The following is a 21,603-nucleotide window of genomic DNA, read 5'->3' on the forward strand; positions in this document are numbered from 1 at the left end:
GAGTAAATGTGGTACTCTGTCGAGTATCACTGCGATCCGTCCCCTCTGGCCTGCCCTATCCGGGACCAAAGGGATTGTGGAGAGTAAATGTGGTACTCTGTCGAGTATCACTGTGATCGGTCCCCTCTGGCCTGCCCTATCTGGGACCAAAGGTATTGTGGAGAGTAAATGTGGTACTCTGTCGAGTATCACTGTGATCCGTCCCCTCTGGCCTGCCCTATCCGGGACCAAAGGGATTGTGGAGAGTAAATGTGGTACTCTGTCGAGTATCACTGTGATCCGTCCCCTCTGGCCTGCACTATCAGGGACGAAAGGGATTGTGGAGAGTAAATGTGGTACTCTGTCGTATCACTGTGATCCATCTCCTCTGGCCTGCCCTATCCGGGACCAAAGGGATTGTTGAGAGTAAATGTGGTACTCTGTCGAGTATCACTGTGATCCGTCCCCTCTGGCCTGCCCTATCCGGGACAAAAGGGATTGTGGAGAGTAAATGTGGTACTCTGTCGAGTATCACTGTGATCCGTCACCTCTGGCCTGCACTATCAGGGACGAAAGGGATTGTGGAGAGTAAATGCGGTACTCTGTCGTATCACTGTGATCCATCTCCTCTGGCCTGCCCTATCCGGGACCAAAGGGATTGTTGAGAGTAAATGTGGTACTCTGTCGAGTATCACTGTGATCCGTCCCCTCTGGCCTGTCCTATCCGGGACCAAAGGGATCGTGGAGAGTAAATGTGGTACTCTGTCGAGAATCACTGTGATCCGTTCCCTCTGGCCTGCACTATCAGGGACGAAAGGGATTGTGGAGAGTAAATGTGGTACTCTGTCGTATCACTGTGATCCATCTCCTCTGGCCTGCCCTATCCGGGACCAAAGGGATTGTTGAGAGTAAATGTGGTACTCTGTCGAGTATCACTGTGATCCGTCCCCTCTGGCTTCTCCTATCCGGGACCACAGGGATTGTGGAGAGTAAATGTGGTACTCTGTCGTATCACTGTGATCCGTCCACTCTGGCCTGCCCTATCCAGGACCAAAGGGATTGTTGAGAGTAAATGTGGTACTCTGTCGAGTATCACTGTGATCCGTCCCCTCTGGCCTGCCCTATCCGGGACCAAAGGGATTGTGGAGAGTAAATGTGGTACTCTGTCGAGTATCACTGTGATCCGTCCCCTCTGGCCTGCCCTACACGGGACTAAAGGGATTGTGGAGAGTAAATGTGGTACTCTGTCGAGTATCACTGTGATCCATCCCCTCTGGCCTGCCCTATCCGGGACCAAAGGGATTGTTGAGAGTAAATGTGGTACTCTGTCGAGTATCACTGTGATCCGTCCCCTCTGGCCTGCCCGATCCGGGACCAAAGGGATTGTGGAGAGTAAATGTGGTACTCTGTCGAGTATCACTGTGATCCGTCCCCTCTGGCCTGTCCTATCCGGGACCAAAGGGATTGTGGAGAGTAAATGAGGTACTCTGTTGAGTATCACTGTGATCCGTCCCCTCTGGTCTGTCCTATCCGGGACGAAAGGGATTGTGGAGAGTAAATGTGGTACTCTGTCGAGTATCACTGTGATCCGTCCCCTCTGGCCTGCCCTATCAGGGACCAAAGGGATTGTGGAGAGTAAATGTGGTACTCTGTCGTATCACTGTGATCCGTCCACTCTGGCCTGCCCTATCCGGGACCAAAGGGATTGTTGACAGTAAATGTGGTACTCTGTCGAGTATCACTGTGATCCGTCCCCTCTGGCCTGCCCTATCCGGGACCAAAGGGATTGTGGAGAATAAATGTGGTACTCTGTCGAGTATCACTGTCATCCGTCCCCTCTGGCCTGCCCTATCCGGGACCAAAGGGATTGTGGAGAGTAAATGTGGTACTCTGTCGTATCACTGTGATCCGTCCCCTCAGGCCTGCCCTCTCCGGGACCAAAGGGATTGTGGAGAGTAAATGTGGTACTCTGTCGTATCACTGTGATCCGTCCCCTCTGGCCTGCCCTATCCGGAACCAAAGGGATTGTGGAGAGTAAATGTGGTACTCTGTCGAGTATCACTGCGATCCGTCCCCTCTGGCCTGCCCTATCCAGGACCAAAGGGATTCTGGAGAGTAAATGTGGTACTCTGTCGAGTATCACTGTGATCCGTCCCCTCTGGCCTGCCCTATCCGGGACCAAAGGGATTGTGGAGAGTAAATGTGGTACTCTGTCGAGTATCACTATCATCCAGTCTCTCTTCCTGCTTCTTATTATTCTTGTCTGTGATTGCAATGCGACAATCTCTGGCCCAATGTTCCCTCTTTCTACAAACCCCGTTTCTGTCCTTAGCCAAGTGTCCTCTTCATCTGCACCGTCCGAACGATCCTGCCACCCGATCTGGTTTCTTTGTCAGGACCCGTACTCCATCTCCTCACTACCCCCAGTCCCTCTAAAGAGTCAATTGCGCTCCATATTCATCAGAATTTATGTCACCCGGGGCCAGGTCTGACACAGCGAATTGAGATTAGTTAACTTAAACGAGTGGGCAGGATTGTGTCTGATACAGTTTAGAAAAGTCTGCACTGCCAACTGGACATACTGATCTGTCCAGGGGTTTGCCGGCATTGGACTCTCACGTATCCTTAAAAGGAGCTATAAAGTAGGCAAGGGATTCTCCTTTTTTCTGTAGTTATAGGGTAAATTCACCAAAATCCGCATGCAGTCGGGCTGTCATTCAAATGGGTTCCCTTTCCTCAGTGACCCACCGTGCCATGGCTTGTATTACATCAGCCCCTCTGGTGGCTCCCGGTCACCTTCAGGCGTCTGCCTGGGAAACGGGAACCCACTCCCTGTCCCTGTCTGAGAGGTTCCATATATAACCCTGAGGAGTGTTTACAAGTCCCCGGGAAGGGTCTGGAAAGGGGAACCCACTCCCTGTCCCTGTCCGAGAGGTTCCACATATAACCCTGAGGAGTGGCACAAGTCCCCAGGCAGGGTCTGGAAAGGGGAACCCACTCCATGTCCCTGTCTGAGAGGTTCCATATATAACCCTGAGGAGTGGCACAAGTCCCCGGGCAGGGTCTGGAAAGGGGAACCCACTCCATGTCCCTGTCCGAGAGGTTCCATATATAACTCTGAGGAGTGGCACAAGTCCCCGGGCAGGGTCTGGAAACGGGAACCCACTCCCTGTCCCTGTCCGAGAGGTTCAATATATAACCCTGAGGAGTGGCACATGTCCCCGGTTAGGGTCTGGAAAGGGGAACCCACTCCATGTTCCTGCCCGAGAGGTTCCATATATAACCCTGAGGAGTGGCACGTCCCCGGGCAGGGTCTGGAAAAGGGAACCCACTACCTGTCCCTGCCCGAGAGGTTTCCTATATAACCCTGAGGAGTGGCACAAGTCCCCGGGCGGGGTCTGGAAAGGGGAACCCACTCCCTGTCCCTGTACGAGAGGTTCCATATATAACCCTGAGGAGTGGCACAAGTCCCCGGGCGGGGTCTGGAAAGGGGAACCCACTCCCTGTCCCTGCCCGACAGGTTCCATATATAACCCTGAGGAGTGGCACAAGTCCCCGGGCAGGGTCTGGAAAGGGGAACCCACTCCCTGTCCCTGCCCGAGAGGTTCCATATATAACCCTGAGGAGTGGCACAAGTCCCCGGGTAGGGTCTGGAAAAGGGAACCCACTACCTGTCCCTGCCCGAGAGGTTTCCTATATAACCCTGAGGAGTGGCACAAGTCCCCGGGCGGGGTCTGGAAAGGGGAACCCAATCCCTGTCCCTGTCCGAGAGGTTCCATATATAACCCTGAGGAGTGGCACAAGTCCCCGGGCGGGGTCTGGAAAGGGGAACCCACTCCCTGTCCCTGTCCGAGAGGTTCCATATATAACCCTGAGGAGTGGCACAAGTCCCCGGGCAGGGTCTGGAAAGGGGAACCCACTCCCTGTCCCTGCCCGAGAGGTTGCATATAAAATTTTTTAAATCCTTTTCTTCTATACTTGCTCCTTGGCTTTGTAAAATTTTTAAAGATGCGTTAACCGTAGGTAAATAACCACAATCTTTTTAAGATGCCTCCATTTCTACAATTCTTAAAAAAGATAAAGACCCCACTGAATTTGCATCCTATCGGCCAATATCCTTGCTGAATGCGGATTCTAAGATTTTTACCAGAATTTTGCCCACTAGATTAGAAAATGTATTACCTCAAATTATCTTTGAAGATCAGACCGGATTTATTAAAAACTGTGATTCATCTTTTAACATTAGAAAATTTATTAATATAATTTATACTTCTTCATCTAAAATACCAGAATATCATTTCCTTAGATGCTGAAAAAGCATTCGATAGAGTTGAATGGCCATATTTATTTAATACGTTGCAGAATTTTAATTTTAGCTTGAAATTTATATCATGGATTAAATTAGTCTATTATAATCCTTTTGCTTCAGTTCTTACCAATAATCAAAGATTTCCTTTTTTTCGGTTGTCCTGTGGTACGAGGCAAGGCTGTCCTTTAAGTCCTCTATTATTTGACATTGCTTTGGAACCTTTAGCCGTTGCCATTCATGAATCACCTAATATTTTTGGTATTACCCGTGGGTAAGGGACTTATAAGTTATCATTATATGCTGATGATTTGTTACTATACATATCTGACCCTGAGAGATCTATTCCTGATATTTCATCCTTGCTTGCTCAGTTTAGTAGCTTTTCTGGCAACAAACTGAATTTTAATAAGAGTGAATTATTTCCATTAAATATGCAAGTTCCAATTTATAAACACTTACCATTTAAAGTTGTCACAGATCATTTTACTTATTTGGGTATTTAAATAAACCCTTATGTTTCTTGGTAATTTTAAGTTAATTTTTTACCTTTAATTGAACAAATGAAGCAACTTGTTACCAGGTGGTCCCCATTATCTCTGTCATTGGTTGGTCGAATTAATAGTATCAAGATGATAGTATTACCCAAATTTATATATTTATTCCAAGCATTACCAATTTATATTCCTAAATCTTTTTTTGATATTATTGACTCCAAAATATCCTCGTGTGTGTGGCAGAGTAAAAATCCGAGATTAAGTAAAAAATATTTACAGAAGCCTAAGAAAGAAGGTGGTTTTGCTTTGCCAAACCTGAGATTTTACTATTGGGCAGTTAATATTCAGTATTTAATATTTTGGACACAAGAATCGGTCATAGTACCTTGCCCAGAATGGGTAAATTTGGAGTGTAAATCTGTACAAGACTTCTCATTGTTTTCTATTTTAGGATCTTCGCTTCCTTTTGCTTTATCTAAACCGAATAAACAAATAACTAATCCTATAGTTCAACATACATTAAGAATATGGTTTCAATTTCGTAAATTCTTTTGCTTGAATAATCAAGCCCTATTATATCTAACTTCTTTTTCCAGCCCTCTTTTATCGACCAAGCCTTTGTGTTATGGAAAACAAAAGGTATAACATGTTTTCGTCATCTATTTTTAGATAACAGTTTTATGTCCTTTGAACAGCTATACAGCCTAAAACTCATTTTTTTAGATACTTGCAAGTTAGAAATTTCTTGAATGTTATATTTTCTGAAATTATGTCTAAAGGACATTACAGAAAAAATTCTAGCTCTGAATCCTTGCCAGAAGGGTTAAGTAGCCATCATTTATCATATGATCATGAAAATACAGCCAGGAGTATCAGAAATAATTAAGAAGGAATGGGAAAAAGAACTTCACTGTCTTATACCCACAGAGCAGTGGGAGAAAATTTTACAATTAGTCAATTCTTCTTCTATTTGTGCTGAACATGCCTAATACAATTTAAGGTTGTTCATAGGGCTCACATGTCCAAGGATAAACTCGCTCAATTTTATTCTTATGTTAATCCAACCTGTGACAGATGTCATTCTGAAGTCGCTTCATTGACCCACATGTTCTGGTCTTGCCCCCGTTTGCAAAATTATTGGAAAGATATTTTTGGTATTATTTCAACAGTTCTGAATATCAAATTGCAACCGCATCCTATTACTGCAATTTCCGGTTTACCAATGGTGGATAATAGTCTTTTATCCCCCGCCAGCCTGGCGGAAGATTGCATTTGTTACATTAATGGCTAGAAGATCTATCCTATTGAACTGGAAAGAAATTAATCCTCCAACTATATTTCAGTGGTTTTCTCAAACTATTTCTTGTTCGAGTTTAGAAAAAATTACAACTGTTGTCTTTGACCCTTCAGTTAAATATGAAGAAACTTGGAGACCATTTATTCAACATTTTCATATGAGCTAAACTGACTTTTCCTAAACCTTACTTTTATTATCCTTAATTATTTGGATGGAGGTGCAGAGTTATTGACGCTATAATTGATATAATGCAATGGCCCATGTCGGTTAGAATATTTTTCATATTTTTTTTTGGGGGGGAGGGTTTCTTATTTTCTCCATTTTTTGTAACCACTATGAGTTTACGAGGTTATTATCATCTATTTGTATTTATACCTTAACCTATTGATTATGTACTCTCAAGCTCTTTGAATTCATGTTTCATTTATGTTTGTTTAAAATCAATAAAAAGATTTAAAAAGAAAGGACTATTCTGACGAAAGGGTGGAATAGGCGCAACGGGCCGAGTGGCCAGGCATGCTCCTGTTTCTTATTTTCTAAAGCACGAGTTTACCTTTGCGCCTTGTTCTCCCTTGGTTTTCAGCCGTTCGGATTGCACAGGGGAACGGTGAGAGCTCCGGAGATCCATCGGCAGCCGCTGCGGGGCAGCTCCCGTCTCCCAGCAGGAAGGGACGTGTCTGGGAGACAACTCCAGACAACAGGCCCCGATCCTCGGCGGGGAAAGACCGGGCGCCCTCCGTGTAGCTGAAACATCTCACGGAATCTCCGCCGGTCTCTTCAGCTCTGCCTTCGAAAGGATCAAAGACCCGCCGGTGGTGCAGCCGAAACCCGAGGCGCAGCTCCCGGTCTCCGGCCTCACTCGGCCCCGGTTCCAAACCCCGGCCCGGCCGGGCGCTCAGCGTCCCGCCCACTGACACCCCTCAGCCAATGAGAGCATCCCTCTCCCAACGGCGATTGATGATTGGCTGTGAGTATGTGAGCACGGGCAGCTGCTGGGAGCTGGAGATGTCAGTCACAGTTTGTTCTCAGAATTAAAGCAAGTTTCCCAAAACTCAAATTGCAAAATAAATTTTATTATCAGAGTCCAGATAAGTCACCACATACAACCCCGAGAAGCATTTTCTTGCGGACATACTTAGAAAAAGTATAGAATAGTAACCACAACAGAAGCAGGCAGTGAAAGATCAGCCAGAGTGCTGAAGGTAACAAACTGTGTAAATACAAAAATAATGATAAAGAACAAGAACATGAAATAACCGCAGCGGCTGCTGATGGATCTCCGGAGCTCTCACCGCTCCCCTGTGCAATCCGACAGGCTGAAGGCCAAGGGAGAACAAGGCGCAAAGGTAACCTCGTGATTTAGAAAATAAGAAACAGGAACAGACGTTGCCATTCGGCCCGTTGCGCTGTTCTGTCCCTCACTCAGAACATGGCTGATCTTTGCCCTCAGCACCACTTTCCTGCTACGTTCCCAACATCGCCGAGCCCCTAAATATGTCGGTTTAATTTAGAAAATCTGTGGAGAAAACTCCAAATATTCACGCACTGTGGGTGGGGAAATTTCTCCTCATCTCAGTCCTGCTGAGGTGACCTCGGATTTTGAGTCTGTGATCCCCGGTTCCACTGTCCAGCCAGGGGAAACATCATTCCTGCCCCTACTCTGTAAATACCCTGTGAGACTGTGTCTGTCTCAGTCAGGAAGCTTCTCCATGTGAACCTTGTGTTCATGAAATTGGTGACAGTTCTTTCAGACCAGCAGCTTTGACCACAAGAACACCAGACAGTGGTCAGCACGGAATGTCCTGCAGTTACTGCAGGAGAAGGACTGGATGGACACAGTGGAGTGGTTCCCTGAGCAGACAGCCCAGACCATCTGGCAGAATGCCTCATCACCAGATCTGACCAACAGGCACCAAGACCTCACCTGTCTGGCGGCGAGAGAGTCCCTCCCGGTCTGATCCTTGCTGCATGCCCGGAGATCACTCCCACAGCACGCTGCCCCGGGATTACTGCAGTGGAGACGAGAGGGGCCGCTCCCAGTCTGATCCTTGCTGCATGCCCGGAGATCACTCCCACAGCGCGCTGCCCCGAGATTACTGCAGTGGAGACGAGACGGTCACTCACCTCTTTGCGGACTGTGGGCTGGCGAAGATCTGTGGAGAAAGATGCAAGAGCCTGTGTCACAGCAGCTGCGTGAGAGAAGGCTCACTGATCCTCAGGCTATTCCCAGGACGCGCAGGAAAACGGACAGCAAGTGCTCCTGGAATATCATCAACTCGGGGAAAGACGCTCGAAACTTGTTGGCCTGCCATCACACCGAGATGTCCGGAGAGCAGCGGTTCCCAACCAGGGGTCCACGGTTACTGGTACTGGTGTTTAGCACAAAATGCTGGGAACCCCTGTCGTACAGGAATGCTGCCGACTGACACATTCCAGACTACAGGGACACCATTGGAACTATCGGGTCTATCTACTGCTAGACTGGGAGAGGCCGTGTTGGCTGAGAAAGCCTCTCAATTATTGTTCACCACCCCAGGGGGCACATGGGCGACAACAGACAACAGAATACCCAATAGAGAATGAATGTAAATTCATTGGGTAAAGGTATTGGCACGTTTTATCATTCTGAATAAAGAGTATAAAGTTTATTTTGATACAAAAAAAAGTATCAACATCTGATCTGTGTCCAGAGTGAAGGAGACCAGGGCTTCTATTGGAGACAGGACAGACATGGGTCAAGTCATGAAGTTTTTCTCACGAAGGGCTGTTGAAATCAGGACCTTACCGAAAAATTAACATTTTCCACCCTATGACGCAGAAAGTCCAGTCCTGTGCTTTTTCCTGCAACCACAGGTCGGTCATCACCACTGCATCTCTCTCCTCACAGCACAATATTCTCTCCGCATCCCCAGTTTAATGGCAGGTTTTCACTTTACTTATCCACCGTTTTACACTCCACTCTGAATCTGTTAGACATGGAGAAAGATAAAAAACGAGCTGCTGGAGGGACTCAGGGGGTCGGGCAGCATCTGTGGAGGGAAATGGACAATCGGCATTTCGGGTTGAGACAGTTCAGATGAAGGATCTCTATCCGGAAAGGTCCTTCCGATCGGAGCGATGGGGCCTTTGGACATTCAGCTAACGTTTTTTGTCTCTCTAGGTGTTTACGAGACGGGGTCGCTGGGCATATGGCCAACTCACCTACGCTCGTCGCCGGGCTTAGACAGTCCATTGGGCGTTTTCTTATCTTTTCCCTGTTTAATTTGTTTTTGATCCCACACTAACATGGAAATAGCCAGAATTTCCACTGAACATATCCAGCAGCAGAATGTTCATTCCCCGTCTGCAGCGCGCGTAGTGGACAATCGCGGTACTGCAGGGGATCAGCAGCTCCCCGAAAGTGAAAGCATTCTGAATCAGGAAGTGCTGGGAGTTAACATGGCTTCGAAAAGACCGACCGAGAGTTGGACCGAGGAGGCAATTTGTCCCGTCTGCCTGGATTTCTTCACCGATCCGGTATCACTGGAGTGCGGACACAACTTCTGTCGCTCTTGTATTACACTGTGTTGGGAAAGGGAGGAGAGAAACTCCTGCCCGGAATGTAGAGAGGTGTTTGCTGACCGCACCCTCAGGGTGAATCGGGCCTTAGCAAATCTGGCTGAAAAAGCTCGAAATCTAAACCTGAATCCGAAAGGGAAGGAAAGTAAACTTCACTGCGAGGAACATGAGGAAGAACTGAAGCTGTTTTGCGAAACGGACAAGACACTGATCTGTGTGATCTGTAGAGACGCGCAGGAACACAGAGAGCACCGCTTCATGCCGATTAAAGAAGCTGTTAAAACCTACAAGGTAAAAACTAACGTTAGTTCAATACTTAAAATATTTCCTTTGTCCTACATATCATCGCACGAGCCTCTATAACTAACACATCATTCTCTGCAACTTTCGCCTTCTCCCACGGGATTCTAGCATCTCTCCGTCCCACAGCCCTCTTCCTCACCCCGCAACTCTCCGCTCTCTATACGGATCGCGCTCTACGTACTGTATCGCCCTGATCCACTCGCTCCCTGCTGGCACTGACACCTGCAAGCGGGACAAGTGCTACACCTGACTCCTAACCTCCTCCCTCGTCACCATTCAGGGCCGCAAACTGCCCAGTTCCTCCCGTTTCTTCCATGGTGAATTGTCCTCTCGTATTAGATTCCTTCTTCTCCAGCCCTTTACCTCTTCCACCTGTCCCCTCTCAGCTTCTCACTTCATCACCCTCCCCCACGTTCCCCCTCACATTGTCTCACCCGTCACCTGTCAGCTGGTTCTCATCCCCAACCTTTTTATTGTAGCTTCTGTCCCGTTCCTTCCCAGTCCTAATGAAGGGTCTCATCCCGGAACACCGACTGTTTATTCCCCCTGAATAGATGCTGCCTGACTCACTGAGTTCCTCCGGCATTTTGTGTGATAATCTGGGTTGATCACCTGTTTCTTTTGATGCATCTTTGTTTCTATTTCCTTCACTCTCTGACTTCCAGGATCAGCTAGAATCTTCCTTAGACTCTCTCACAAAAAAGAAATCAGACTTCCAGGAAAAGGAGCAGCAACAGAAAGAGAAGATTTCCGGAGTTCGGGTGAGGCTTCATGAGCGGAATTTCTGATATTACTGTCGAATTTTGCTCCATTTAATGCAGAATAGCAGAGTATCGCAGCTCCAGTGACCTGGGTTCGATCCTGACCTCTGCTGCTGTCTGTGTGGAGTTTGCATGCTCTCCCTGTGGTCATGACAGTTTCAGACACATTCCAAGGACATGCTGGATGAATGGTTAATTACAATTAACCCTGTAAAGGTGGGGAGGGTGTGTGTGAATCAGATGGGAGTTTATGGGTCAATAAGTGAGAATAGGTTTCAGGAAAACGTGAGGGAATGGTGTTGACGGGAATGCACTCAGAAGTAGCATGGACTCCAATAGACCGAACTTAACGACAAAAGGAAACAGAGCACAGCAATGCAGTATATTAATCTTCACCTTTCATTCGACAGGAACAGTCACACAGCCTTCAGTCCCACGTCACATCCCAGTTTGTTGAACTGCGCCAGATTATCACTGAGAAAGAGCAGAGCTTACTCAGGGATCTCAGGGAAGAAGAGAAGAGGATTCTCAACTCAATGGAGAAAAATCTTCGGGAGATTCAAGAGAATATAAGGTTTATTCAGGAGGAAATCTCGAAGTTAAAGGAACAGATGGATCAGAAAGACAGTGTGATGTTTCTCAAGGTGAGGGATTATATTTCAATTTGTTTCTGTCAAAGGGCACTAAGTGAACAGTGGTATATTTGAAATAAACACAGCACAGCGGCCAATTCTAACAAATCAATTGCCGCTGCTGGCGACCTCACACAAGTTGTTATACTTGCATGACGCACCCTCCCATCACTCCAATAATGACATTTCAAAATGTCCAAGATACGCTTTCAGTCCTTCATTAGCAAAATACAATCTTGAAGCGATGAAACTTCAGGGTAATTCATTGTAAAGTAAGCTGCAACACAGCAGTCAAGAACAGAATGACATCCGCCCGTCCCCAGCTCAAAACAGCCCAGAGCAAAGTACAGAGACGTAACTTTTCCCCTTCGCTTTTACCACGTCCCCACTCACGTGACGAGTTACCATAATAAACACCTAACACAGAATACAATGCAGACAGAAAACAGACGTGTTGCTCCTGCACACAGCATTTACAAATGGCAGTAAACAGTTTCTCACCAGAGAATTGATGCATCTATTCAGGGTTGTTGTTGTCCCAAAACTGGACTTCCACAACTTCTGTGCATCCCAGGATAGAATGCAAATTTCTCTGAAATTATTTACTCTGATCGTAACACAGAGCTGCTGACTGTGTCCTTAATTCTGCATTAAATATCCCCTAAAACTCTCATTAACTCCCGGTTCCAGTCACTGGCTGTGAGTGTGTCTGGTGCGGTTGGTGTGAGGGTCTCTTTGTCAATCAGTGAGAACAAAGAATTTGACCCACACATCAGACTTATCTTCTATATCCGGTTTCCGCCAGATTAGGGAAACTATTACTGTCTCTTTACTTTTACAGATAACATTCAAATGAACGTTCAATCATTCAAAACATAACCAGGCCATTCGGCCCATTTCCTCCTCTCAATTTCCCCTCTGCACAATCCTCCTGCCACCTACTCACCACAACCAGCAACAGTGCCCCGAAATCTCTGGACGCTCACGTGTTTATCCAGTTTCCCCATCACAGTCAATCTCTGCTGTTCCATTTCAGGCACTCCTGTGGCACTGAGTTCCACATCCTCTTCACTAAATTTCTAGTGGAATTTGTTAAAATCCATCTGGAATTACATCTCCCCACGCGTCTCCCCATAAATAGAGGTACTTCCTCCACCCGCACACAAACAAAGACATCACTGATCTTAAATTCCTCCATCCTATCAGCCTGACGTCATATCCAGATGATAATGCACAGCCTGTCCTGTCTTCCCTGTAAGTTTCATCCTCTCAGTAATGGTCTGACATTCAGAAACTTTCCTTGTAAGTTACCCTGTGGTTCTGTATTGTCCGTGTGTGTGAGTGACTGCGGGAGTGGGAATTTTCAACACCTTGTAATGATTTGGAAGAAATTCAGGATATGGACAGTAAGTCCAAGTCTAATCGGATTTGTGTTTTATTTATTTCAGGAGGAAGCTCGTCAGAACAGAAGGTAGGACAGGCTCTTTTCTGAAACCCTGAATGGATTTGTAAAATAGTTCAGAATAGCAATTTATAACCAGCAGTTTAATATTTACAGGATTAATGACGATGTCCAGGAATTGTCAGTGACAGATGAGGCCCTACCGGTTGAAAAATTCGATCACCTCTATTTGTTGAACACAGTGCTGAGAGAAACACTTGATGCTATTAATCGAGGTAAAACTTACAAAGATTCATTTCCCCTTGTTTATGAAGCTCAATTTAGTTCCAATTTGAGGCAAAGATTGTCTGTAATAATGGACTGAAGGGGAAGTGAAGTTTATTTCACATCAACCCCACCAACTGGGAGGCATCACTGTCACATGGGCAGCTGGAGATGTCAGACCCCTGGACACACCAGCACAGGGTCACAATACAACCAATACACGGGACTGGCAGATGAACCACTGTGTTCCAATCGCAGACACACTGCACTAACACGCCAGGACATGAGTTAGGATCTACCAGAGGAACTGGGAATTAAATACTGACGTTAATATTATAAGGAATAAAAGCAGGTATCAGTGTGGTGACCGGGATTGTCAGGAAAATACACAAGTCCTTCATGTGCCCTGTGAGTGCAGACTCTGACTGACACAGGTCTTCCCCCTTCCGGATCAGCATCTCTCACTGTTGTTAGAGGCAGAAGAGGGGAGTGGTTGTGATCCGGGACTGAATCGCCAGGGGAAGAGACAGGAGAATCTATTGATGTGAACGGGACACCCGAATGGTATGTTGCCTCCTGGGTGCCAGGGTCAGGGATGCCTCGAATCGTGTCCGCAGCATTTTAGAGAAGGAGGGAAAAGAGCCAGATATCTTGGTAAATTTTGGGACAATGACATTGGAAGTAAAAGAAAAGGGGTCCTGAAAATAGAATTTGGAGAGCTTGGTAAAAAGCTCAGAAGCAGCACCCCCAGGGTTGTAATTTCTGGATTGCTGCCTGTGCCACGTGCTGGTGAGGGTAGAAACAGGATAATTTGGCAGATAAACATGGCTGAGAAGATGGTGCTGGGGACAGGGATTCAGGTTCTTGGATCATTGGGATCTGTTCTGGTGGAGGAATGACCTGCTCAAAAGGGACCCGAGGGAGAACAATATTCTCACAGAGAGGTTTGATAGAGCTGTTGGGGAGGGTCTGAACTAATTTGGTGGGGGGGGGGTGCTCGGGAACTGGAGTGAAGGGATAGGACTGATGGTAAAATGCAATGATAGCGTGCAGTCAGACTGTCAGATAGGGCGGACAGATGCGAGGAGAAAATTGCAGCCAGCAGGGTGAGTATCAGTGCATTAGGGATGCAGAATTAAAAAGGGTAGCAGATACAGTACACAAAGTGTTATATCTCAATGCATGGAGTATGAGAAATAAGGTGGATGATCTTGTTGCACGATTACCGATTGTCAGGTATGATGTTGTGGCCATCACGGAATCGTGGCTGAAGGATGGTTGTAGTTGGGAGCTGAATGTTCAAGGTTTCACAATGTATCGGAGGTATAGGAAGGTCGGGTGAGGGGGTAGCGTGGCTCTGTTGGTAAATCAGCAGCAAGATGCGACATAGGATTGGAAGATGTTGAATCTTGTGGGTTGAGGTAAGGAACTGCAAAAGTAAAAATGACACTGACAGCAGTCATATACAGGCCTCCCAACAGTCAGTGGGTTGAGGCCCACAGATTACAGCTGGAAATAGAAAAGGCTGATGAAAAGGACAATGTTATGATAATCATGGGAGATTTCAACATGCAGGGCAATTGGGAAAATCAGGTTGGTAAAGGATCTCAAGAGAGTGAGTTTGTCGAATGCAATGTGATGGCTTTCTAGAGCAGTTTGTCGTTGAGCCTACTCAGGGAACAGCTCTACTGGATTGGGTGTTATGTATTGAACCAGAGGTGAGTAGCTAAAAGAAACCTTAGGAGGCAGTGCTCACAACATGACTGAGTTCAACTTGAAATCTGATAAGGAGAAAGTGAAGTCTGACATTGTAGTATTTCAGAGAAGTAAAAGAAATTACAGTTGTCTGAGAGAGGAGTTGGCCAAAGCAAATTGGAAGGAGATGCTGGCAGGGATCAGAGCAGAGCAGAAATGGTGTCAGTTTCTGGGAAAATGAGGAAGGTGAAGGATAGATGTATTCCAAAAATAAATAAATACTAAAATGGCAAAATAGTAAAACCGTGGCTGACAAGGGAAGACAAGTTAATGCAAAGGCAAAAGAGAGGGCATACAACTAAACAAAAATTAGTAGGAAGACAAAGGATTGGGAAGCTTTTAAATATCTACAGAGAGAAACTAAAAGGATGATTGGGCAGGAAAAAATAAACAAGAAATTGATTTGAATTGAATTGACTTTATTACTTACATCCTTCATATACATGAGGATTAAAAATCTTTACGTTACGTCTCCATGTAAATGTGCAATGTGCAATTTATAGTAATTTATGATGAATAATATGTACAACATGCTGGTTAATATAACATAGAAATACAGTTGTGTCAGCATGAGTTAATCAGTCTGATGGCCTGGTTGAAGAAGCTGTCCCGGAGCCTGTTGCTCCTGGCTTTTATGCTGCGGTACCGTATCCCGGATGGTAGCAACTGGTACTGTTTGTGGTTGGGATAACTCTGGTCTCCAAAGATCCTTCAGGCCCTTTTTACACACCTGTCTTTGTAAAACAAGTTAGCAAACAATATCAAATTGTTTTTCAAGTACTGTAAAAAAAATAAAACAGAGATGAGAGTGGATATAGGACGCTAGAAAATGAGGCCGGATATATAATAACGCGGGATAAAGAGATGGCAGCTAAACCAAATATTTTGCACCAGTCTTCACCATGGAAGACACTCGCACTGTGCCCGGTGTTGAAGAGTGCGAGGAAAGAGAAGTGAGTGCAGTTACTGTTACAAAGGAGAAGGTGCTCAGTGGCTGGAGTTTATGCGAGAAGTGAGGAAGGTGCAAGACAGATATATTCCAAAAAAGAAGAAATTTTCGAATGGATAAAGGATGCGACCGTGGCTGACAAGAGAAGTGAAAGCCAAAGTAAAAGCAAAGGAGAGGGCATTCAAGGAAGCAAAAATTAGTGGGAAGACAGAGGATTGGGAAGTTTTTAAAAGCTTACAAAAGGAAACTAAGAAGGCCATTAAGAGGGAAAAGATGAACTATAAAAGGAAGCTAGCAAATAACATCAAAGAAGATACTAAAAGCTTTTTCAAGTATATAAAGAGTAAAAAACAGGTGAGAGTGGAGAAAGGACCAATAGAAAATGATGCTGGAGAAATTGTAATGGGAGATAAGGAGATGGCTGACGAACTGAATGAGTATTTTCATCAGCCCTCATGGAGGAAGATATCAGCAGTATTCCGGACACTCAAGGGTGTCAGGGAAGAGAAGTGTGCGCAGTCACAATTACGACAGAGAAAGTTCTCAGGAAGCTGAATAGTCTAAGGGTAGATAAATCTCCAGGTCCAGATGGAATGCACCCTTGTGTTTTGAAGGAAGTAGCTGTGGAGATCGCGGAGCAATGATCTTTCAAAAGTCAATAGATTCTGGCATGGTTCTGGAGGAGTGGAAGATTGCAAATGCCACTCTGGTATTTAAGAAGGGGGCAAGGAAGCAAAAAGTGAATTATAGACCTGTTAGCTTGAGAAATGGTTGGGAAGTTTCTGGAGTCAATTGTCAAGGATGAGGTTACCGAGTACCTGGAGGCATATGACAAGATAGGCCAAACTCAGCATGGTTTCCTTAAAGGAAAATCCTGCCTGACAAACCCATTGAAATTTCTTGAGGAGATTACAAGTAGGGTAGACAAGGGTGATGCAGTGGATGTTGTGTATTTGGATTTTCAGAAGGCCTTTGACAAGGTGCCGCACATGAGGCTGCGAAACAAGATAAGAGCCCATGGAATTACGGGAAAGTTACATATGTGGATAGAGCGTTGGCTGATTGGCAGGAAACAGAGATTGGGAATAAAGGATCCCATTCTGGTTGGCAGCCAGTTACCAGTGGTGTTCCACAGGGGTCCGTGTTGGGGCCGCATCTTTTTACGTTGTATATCAACGATTTGGATGATGGAATAGATGGCTTTGTAGCTAAGTTTGCTGATGATACAAAGATAGGTGGAGGGGACGGTAGTGCTGAGGAAACAGAGAGTTTGCAGAGAGACTTGGATAGATTATGAGAGTGGTCAAAGAAGTGGCAAATGAAATACAATGTTGAAAAGTGTATGGTCATGCACGTTGGTAGAAGAAATAAATCGGCAGACTATTATTTAAATGTAGAGAGAATTCAAAGTTCTGAGATGCAAAGGGACTTGGGAGTACTCGTGCAGGATACCCTTAAGGTTAACCTCTAGGTTGAGTTGGTGGTGAAGAAGGTGAATGCAATGCTGACATTCATTTCTATTGGAATATAGTATAGGAGCAGGGATGTGATGTTGAGGCTCTATAAGGCACTGGTAAGACCTCTCTTGGAATACTGTGTGCAGTTTTGGACTCCTTCTTTAAGAAAGGATGTTCTGACATTGGAGAGGGTTCAGAGAAGATTCGCTAGAATGATTCCGGGAATGAGAGGGTTAACATATGAGGAACATTTGACCGCTCTTGGACTGTACTCCGTGGAGTTTAGAAGAATGACGGGGAACCTCACAGAAACATTTCGAGAGTGGTTTTGGCAAAGTTGTTTCCTATGGTGGGGGAGTCTAGTACGAGAGAGCATGACTTAAGGATTGAAGGGTGCCCATTCAGAATGGAGATGCGAAGAATTTTTTTTAGCCAGAGGGTGGTGAATCTGTGAATTTCTTGCGGCAGTGGAGGCCAGGTCATTGGGTGTATTTAAAGCAGAGATTGATCGGTATATGAGTAGCCAGGGCATCAAAGGTCATGGTGAAAAGGTGGGGGGTGGGACTAAATGGGAGAATGGATCAGCTCATGATTAAATGGTGGAGCTGATTCAAAGGGCCGAATGGCCGGCTTCTGCTGCTTTGTCTTATGGTCTTATTTGAATGCACCAGTATACGTAATAAGGATCTTGTAGCACAGGTAGAGTTTGGCAGGTACAAACTTAGGCAGGTACGACTTTGGTCGAAGGAATAAAAACATAGACAATTCTGTAAACAGGGTGAAATTCAAAAATCTGAGTTGCAAAGGGACATGGGTGTCGTTGTGCAGGATTCCCTGAAGGTTAACTTGCAGTTTGTGTCAGTGGTAAGATTGGCAAACTCAATGTTTGCTTTCATTTCGAGAGGATTAGACTACAAGAGCAAGGATGTAATTCTGAGGTTTTAATAAGGCATTGGTCAGACCACACTTGGAGTATTGTGAGCAGTTTTGGGTCCCTTCTATCGGAAAACATGTGCTGGCATTGGAGGGGGTCCAGAAGATTCACAAGAATGATTCCGGGAATGAAAGAGTTAACATATGAGGAGTGTTTGATGGTTCCGGGCCTGTACTCACGCGAGTTTAGAAGAATGGCTGATTTATTATCCCTCTCAACCCTATTCTCCTGCCTCCTCCCCATAACTTTTGAGACTCTGACTGATCAAGAAGTTTACTTATTAACTTCTGCTTTAAAAATCAAACAGGAGAAAATCTGCAGATGCTGGTAATGCAAGTTACACAGGTCCTGATGAAGGGTCTCGCCAGATCTCTCTGACTCATGTCTGGAGAGCGTTGATGTTGGGAGGATGTGGGTGGGTCGAGAACGGTAAGCACAGCCTCCGACTATAGGGATGACCATTTAGGACATAGATGAGGAGGAATTCCTTTATCCACAGGATAGTGAATCTGCCACAGGCAGCTGTGGAGGCCAAATAATTGAGTATATTTAAAGCAGAGTAACACACACAAATTGTTGGGGGAACAGCAGGCCGGGAAGTTTCTATGGAAAAGAATAAACAGTCCACGGTTTAGACTGAAACACTTCATCGGGACCTGTGTTGCTTAAGGGTTCCTGCAAATTCATCCCCTGTACTAATGAGGGGCTGCGAGGGATGGGGTTCTGGGAAAGGGGACAAAGCCATCCTCATCTCCCATCTTTGCCCCCTCCAGCTTCTCATTACGTCTACACACACAGTTCACCCACTGGATTTCCACCCCTCCCCCTCCTGGTTCAATCTGCCATTCATCTCTCCCCTACTGGTTCCCATTATCACCTCCTTTACTGTCTCAAACCATCACACTCCCCCACTTCACACTCACAAATGAATGTGAACATTGTATGACGGGCCTGTTCCTGTGCTGTACTGCTCTATGTTCTCTGTTCCCAGTTTCGGAGAATGAGAGGAGATCTCATGGAAACACAAAATTCTTTCAGGGGTCAACAGGCAGGAGTGAGGGAGGATGTTTCCCCTGTCCAGCGGAAAACCCTTGTGGAAACATCTGCTTCTGTCGAGTCAAAGGTTCGTGTCGGCCACCCGACCGCGCCTGAGGCCCAGCGGCCTTTCCCTCGGTCCCGGGGCTCCGCTGCCCGAGTCTCCCCCCCCCCCGATCCCCGGGGCCGCGCTGCCCGAGTCTCCCCCCGATCCCCGGGGCCGCGCTGCCCGAGTCTCCCCCCGATCCCCGGGGCCGCGCTGCCCGAGTCTCCCCCCGATCCCCGGGGCCGCGCTGCCCGAGTCTCCCCCCGATCCCCGGGGCCGCGCTGCCCGAGTCTCCCCCCGATCCCCGGGGCCGCGCTGTCCGAGTCTCCCCCCGATCCCCGGGGGCCGCGCTGTCCGAGTCTCCCCCCGATCCCCGGGGCCGCGCTGTCCGAGTCTCTCCCCGATCCCCGCTGCCCGAGTCTCCCCCCGATCCCCGGGGCCGCGCTGTCCGAGTCTCCCCCCGATCCCCGGGGCCGCACTGTCCGAGTCTCCCCCCGATCCCCGGGGCCGCACTGTCCGAGTCTCCCCCCGATCCCCGGGGCCGCGCTGCCCGAGTCTCCCCCCGATCCCCGGGGCCGCGCTGTCCGAGTCTCCCCCCGATCCTCGGGGCCGCGCTGTCCGAATCTCCCCCCGATCCCAGGGGCCGCGCTGTCCGAGTCTCCCCCCGATCCCCGGGTCCCCGCTGCCCGAGTCTCCCCCCGATCCCCGGGTCCCCGCTGCCCGAGTCTCCCCCCGATCCCCGGGGCCGCGCTGCCCGAGTCTCCCCCCCGATCCCCGGGGCCGCGCTGTCCGAGTCTCCCCCCGATCCCCGGGTCCGCGCTGCCCGAGTCTCCCCCCGATCCCCGGGTCCGCGCTGTCCGAGTCTCCCCCCGATCCCCGGGGCCGCGCTGTCCGAGTCTCCCCCCGATCCCCGGGTCCGCGCTGCCCGAGTCTCCCCCCGATCCCCGGTGCCCCGTTGTCCGAGTCTCCCCCCGATCCCCGGGTCCGCGCTGTCCGAGTCTCCCCCCGATCCCCGGGGCCGCGCTGCCCGAGTCTTCCCCCGATCCCCCGGGGCCCCGCTGCCCGAGTCTCCCCCCATCCCCGGGGCCGCGCTGCCCGAGTCTCCCCCCGATCACCGGGGCCTCGCTGCCCGAGTCTCCCCCCGATCCCCGGGGACTCTCTAATTCTCTGTTTCTCCCCCCAGTCTCTGTCACCCTGGATGTGGAAACGGCGAATCCGTATCTCGAGGTGTCTGAGGATTGGAAGAGTGTGAGATGGACCCGGACCGAGAGGGATCTCCCTGACACCGGGAAGAGATTCACATTCTGGGAATGTGTGCTGGGATCGGAGGGATTCACTTCGGGGAGACATTACTGGGAGGTGGAGGTGATGGGGAATCGGGACTGGTGTCTGGGAGTCGCCGCAGAGTCTGTGGAGAGGAAGGGACGGGTCAGTCTGAGTCCGGAGACCGGATTCTGGGTCATCGGGCGGGATGGTGTCGTGTTACATCGGGATTGTGACGTGGACGGTGATCTCCCCTCCCCCGAGTCCCGTCTCGCTGCCGGTTTTATCCCCGGGAGGGTGGGAGTTTATCTCAGTTACGAGTCCGGGACAGTTTCATTTTACAACGCGGAGACCAAGTCCCATCTCCACACCTTCACTGGGAATAAATTCACGGGGAAACTTTATCCTTTCTTCTGGCCTCGGTATGGAAACCAATGGCTGAGAATCTGCTCCGGTTCCGCTCCGGGTCTGTAAACGGGTCGGGTCCCGGGACCGGCGTCAGGAGTAAAGTCCCTGTAAATATAAATGTGCGGAGAGTGCAGCTAAATACGTGGCTAAGGAGATGGTGCAGGAGGGAGGGCTTCATGTTTCTGGACAATTGGGCTTTGTTCCCGGGAAGGTGGGGCCTGTCCCGACGGGACGGTTTGCCCCTGAACTGCAGGGAACTAACATCCTTGCGGGTAGATTTGCTAGTGCTGCTTGGGGGGGGGGGGGGTAAAAAAGATTTGCGGAGGGAGGGGAACCAGAGTGTTAGAGCAGATAGTGAGGTGGAGGAGGATAAAGGTCATGCGAGGACTGCATGTATAGACAGAAATCAAAGGTTTGTACATTAGGTTGTAAATTAATTTTCAGAACTTTAGAAATTGTAGAAAACAAAGATTTCCAAAAGAAAATAATGAAGAACATGAACATATGTGAAAAAGTGGCTACTTCAGTTTTACACCTATCGCAATAATTGTCTATGTTAGGACATATTTTGGATAGTCTCTCCTTTGTTAAATAGTAACAGTGAACAATTTTAAATTGAATTAAACACTGATTGGCACATATTAAAGAAGAATTGACCATCTTCATTATCAAAGGTCATATTAAGTTCTCTCTCCCAATGTTGTTTAATTTTTAGTGATTAAGGGGATCTGTATTTTTGCATTTATTTATTTTTATT

The 21,603-nt window shown here is 47.6% G+C and overlaps 1 protein-coding gene across 1 annotated transcript in view; it reads left to right on the forward strand.

The window, feature by feature from the left end:
• LOC140720200 (uncharacterized) overlaps positions 1-21,603 on the forward strand; it is a 70,747-nt gene that overhangs the window by 43,596 nt on the left and 5,548 nt on the right. Inside the window, exons 2-7 of the mRNA XM_073035086.1 lie at positions 10,606-10,701; positions 11,112-11,345; positions 12,782-12,804; positions 12,892-13,010; positions 19,086-19,217; positions 20,359-20,487. Of these exons, the coding sequence (XP_072891187.1) occupies positions 10,606-10,701; positions 11,112-11,345; positions 12,782-12,804; positions 12,892-13,010; positions 19,086-19,217; positions 20,359-20,487 (733 nt within the window). The remainder of the gene's footprint in view (positions 1-10,605; positions 10,702-11,111; positions 11,346-12,781; positions 12,805-12,891; positions 13,011-19,085; positions 19,218-20,358; positions 20,488-21,603) is intronic.

The sequence above is a fragment of the Hemitrygon akajei genome, unplaced genomic scaffold (assembly GCF_048418815.1).
Source record: "Hemitrygon akajei unplaced genomic scaffold, sHemAka1.3 Scf000038, whole genome shotgun sequence".
Lineage (NCBI taxonomy): Eukaryota > Metazoa > Chordata > Chondrichthyes > Myliobatiformes > Dasyatidae > Hemitrygon > Hemitrygon akajei.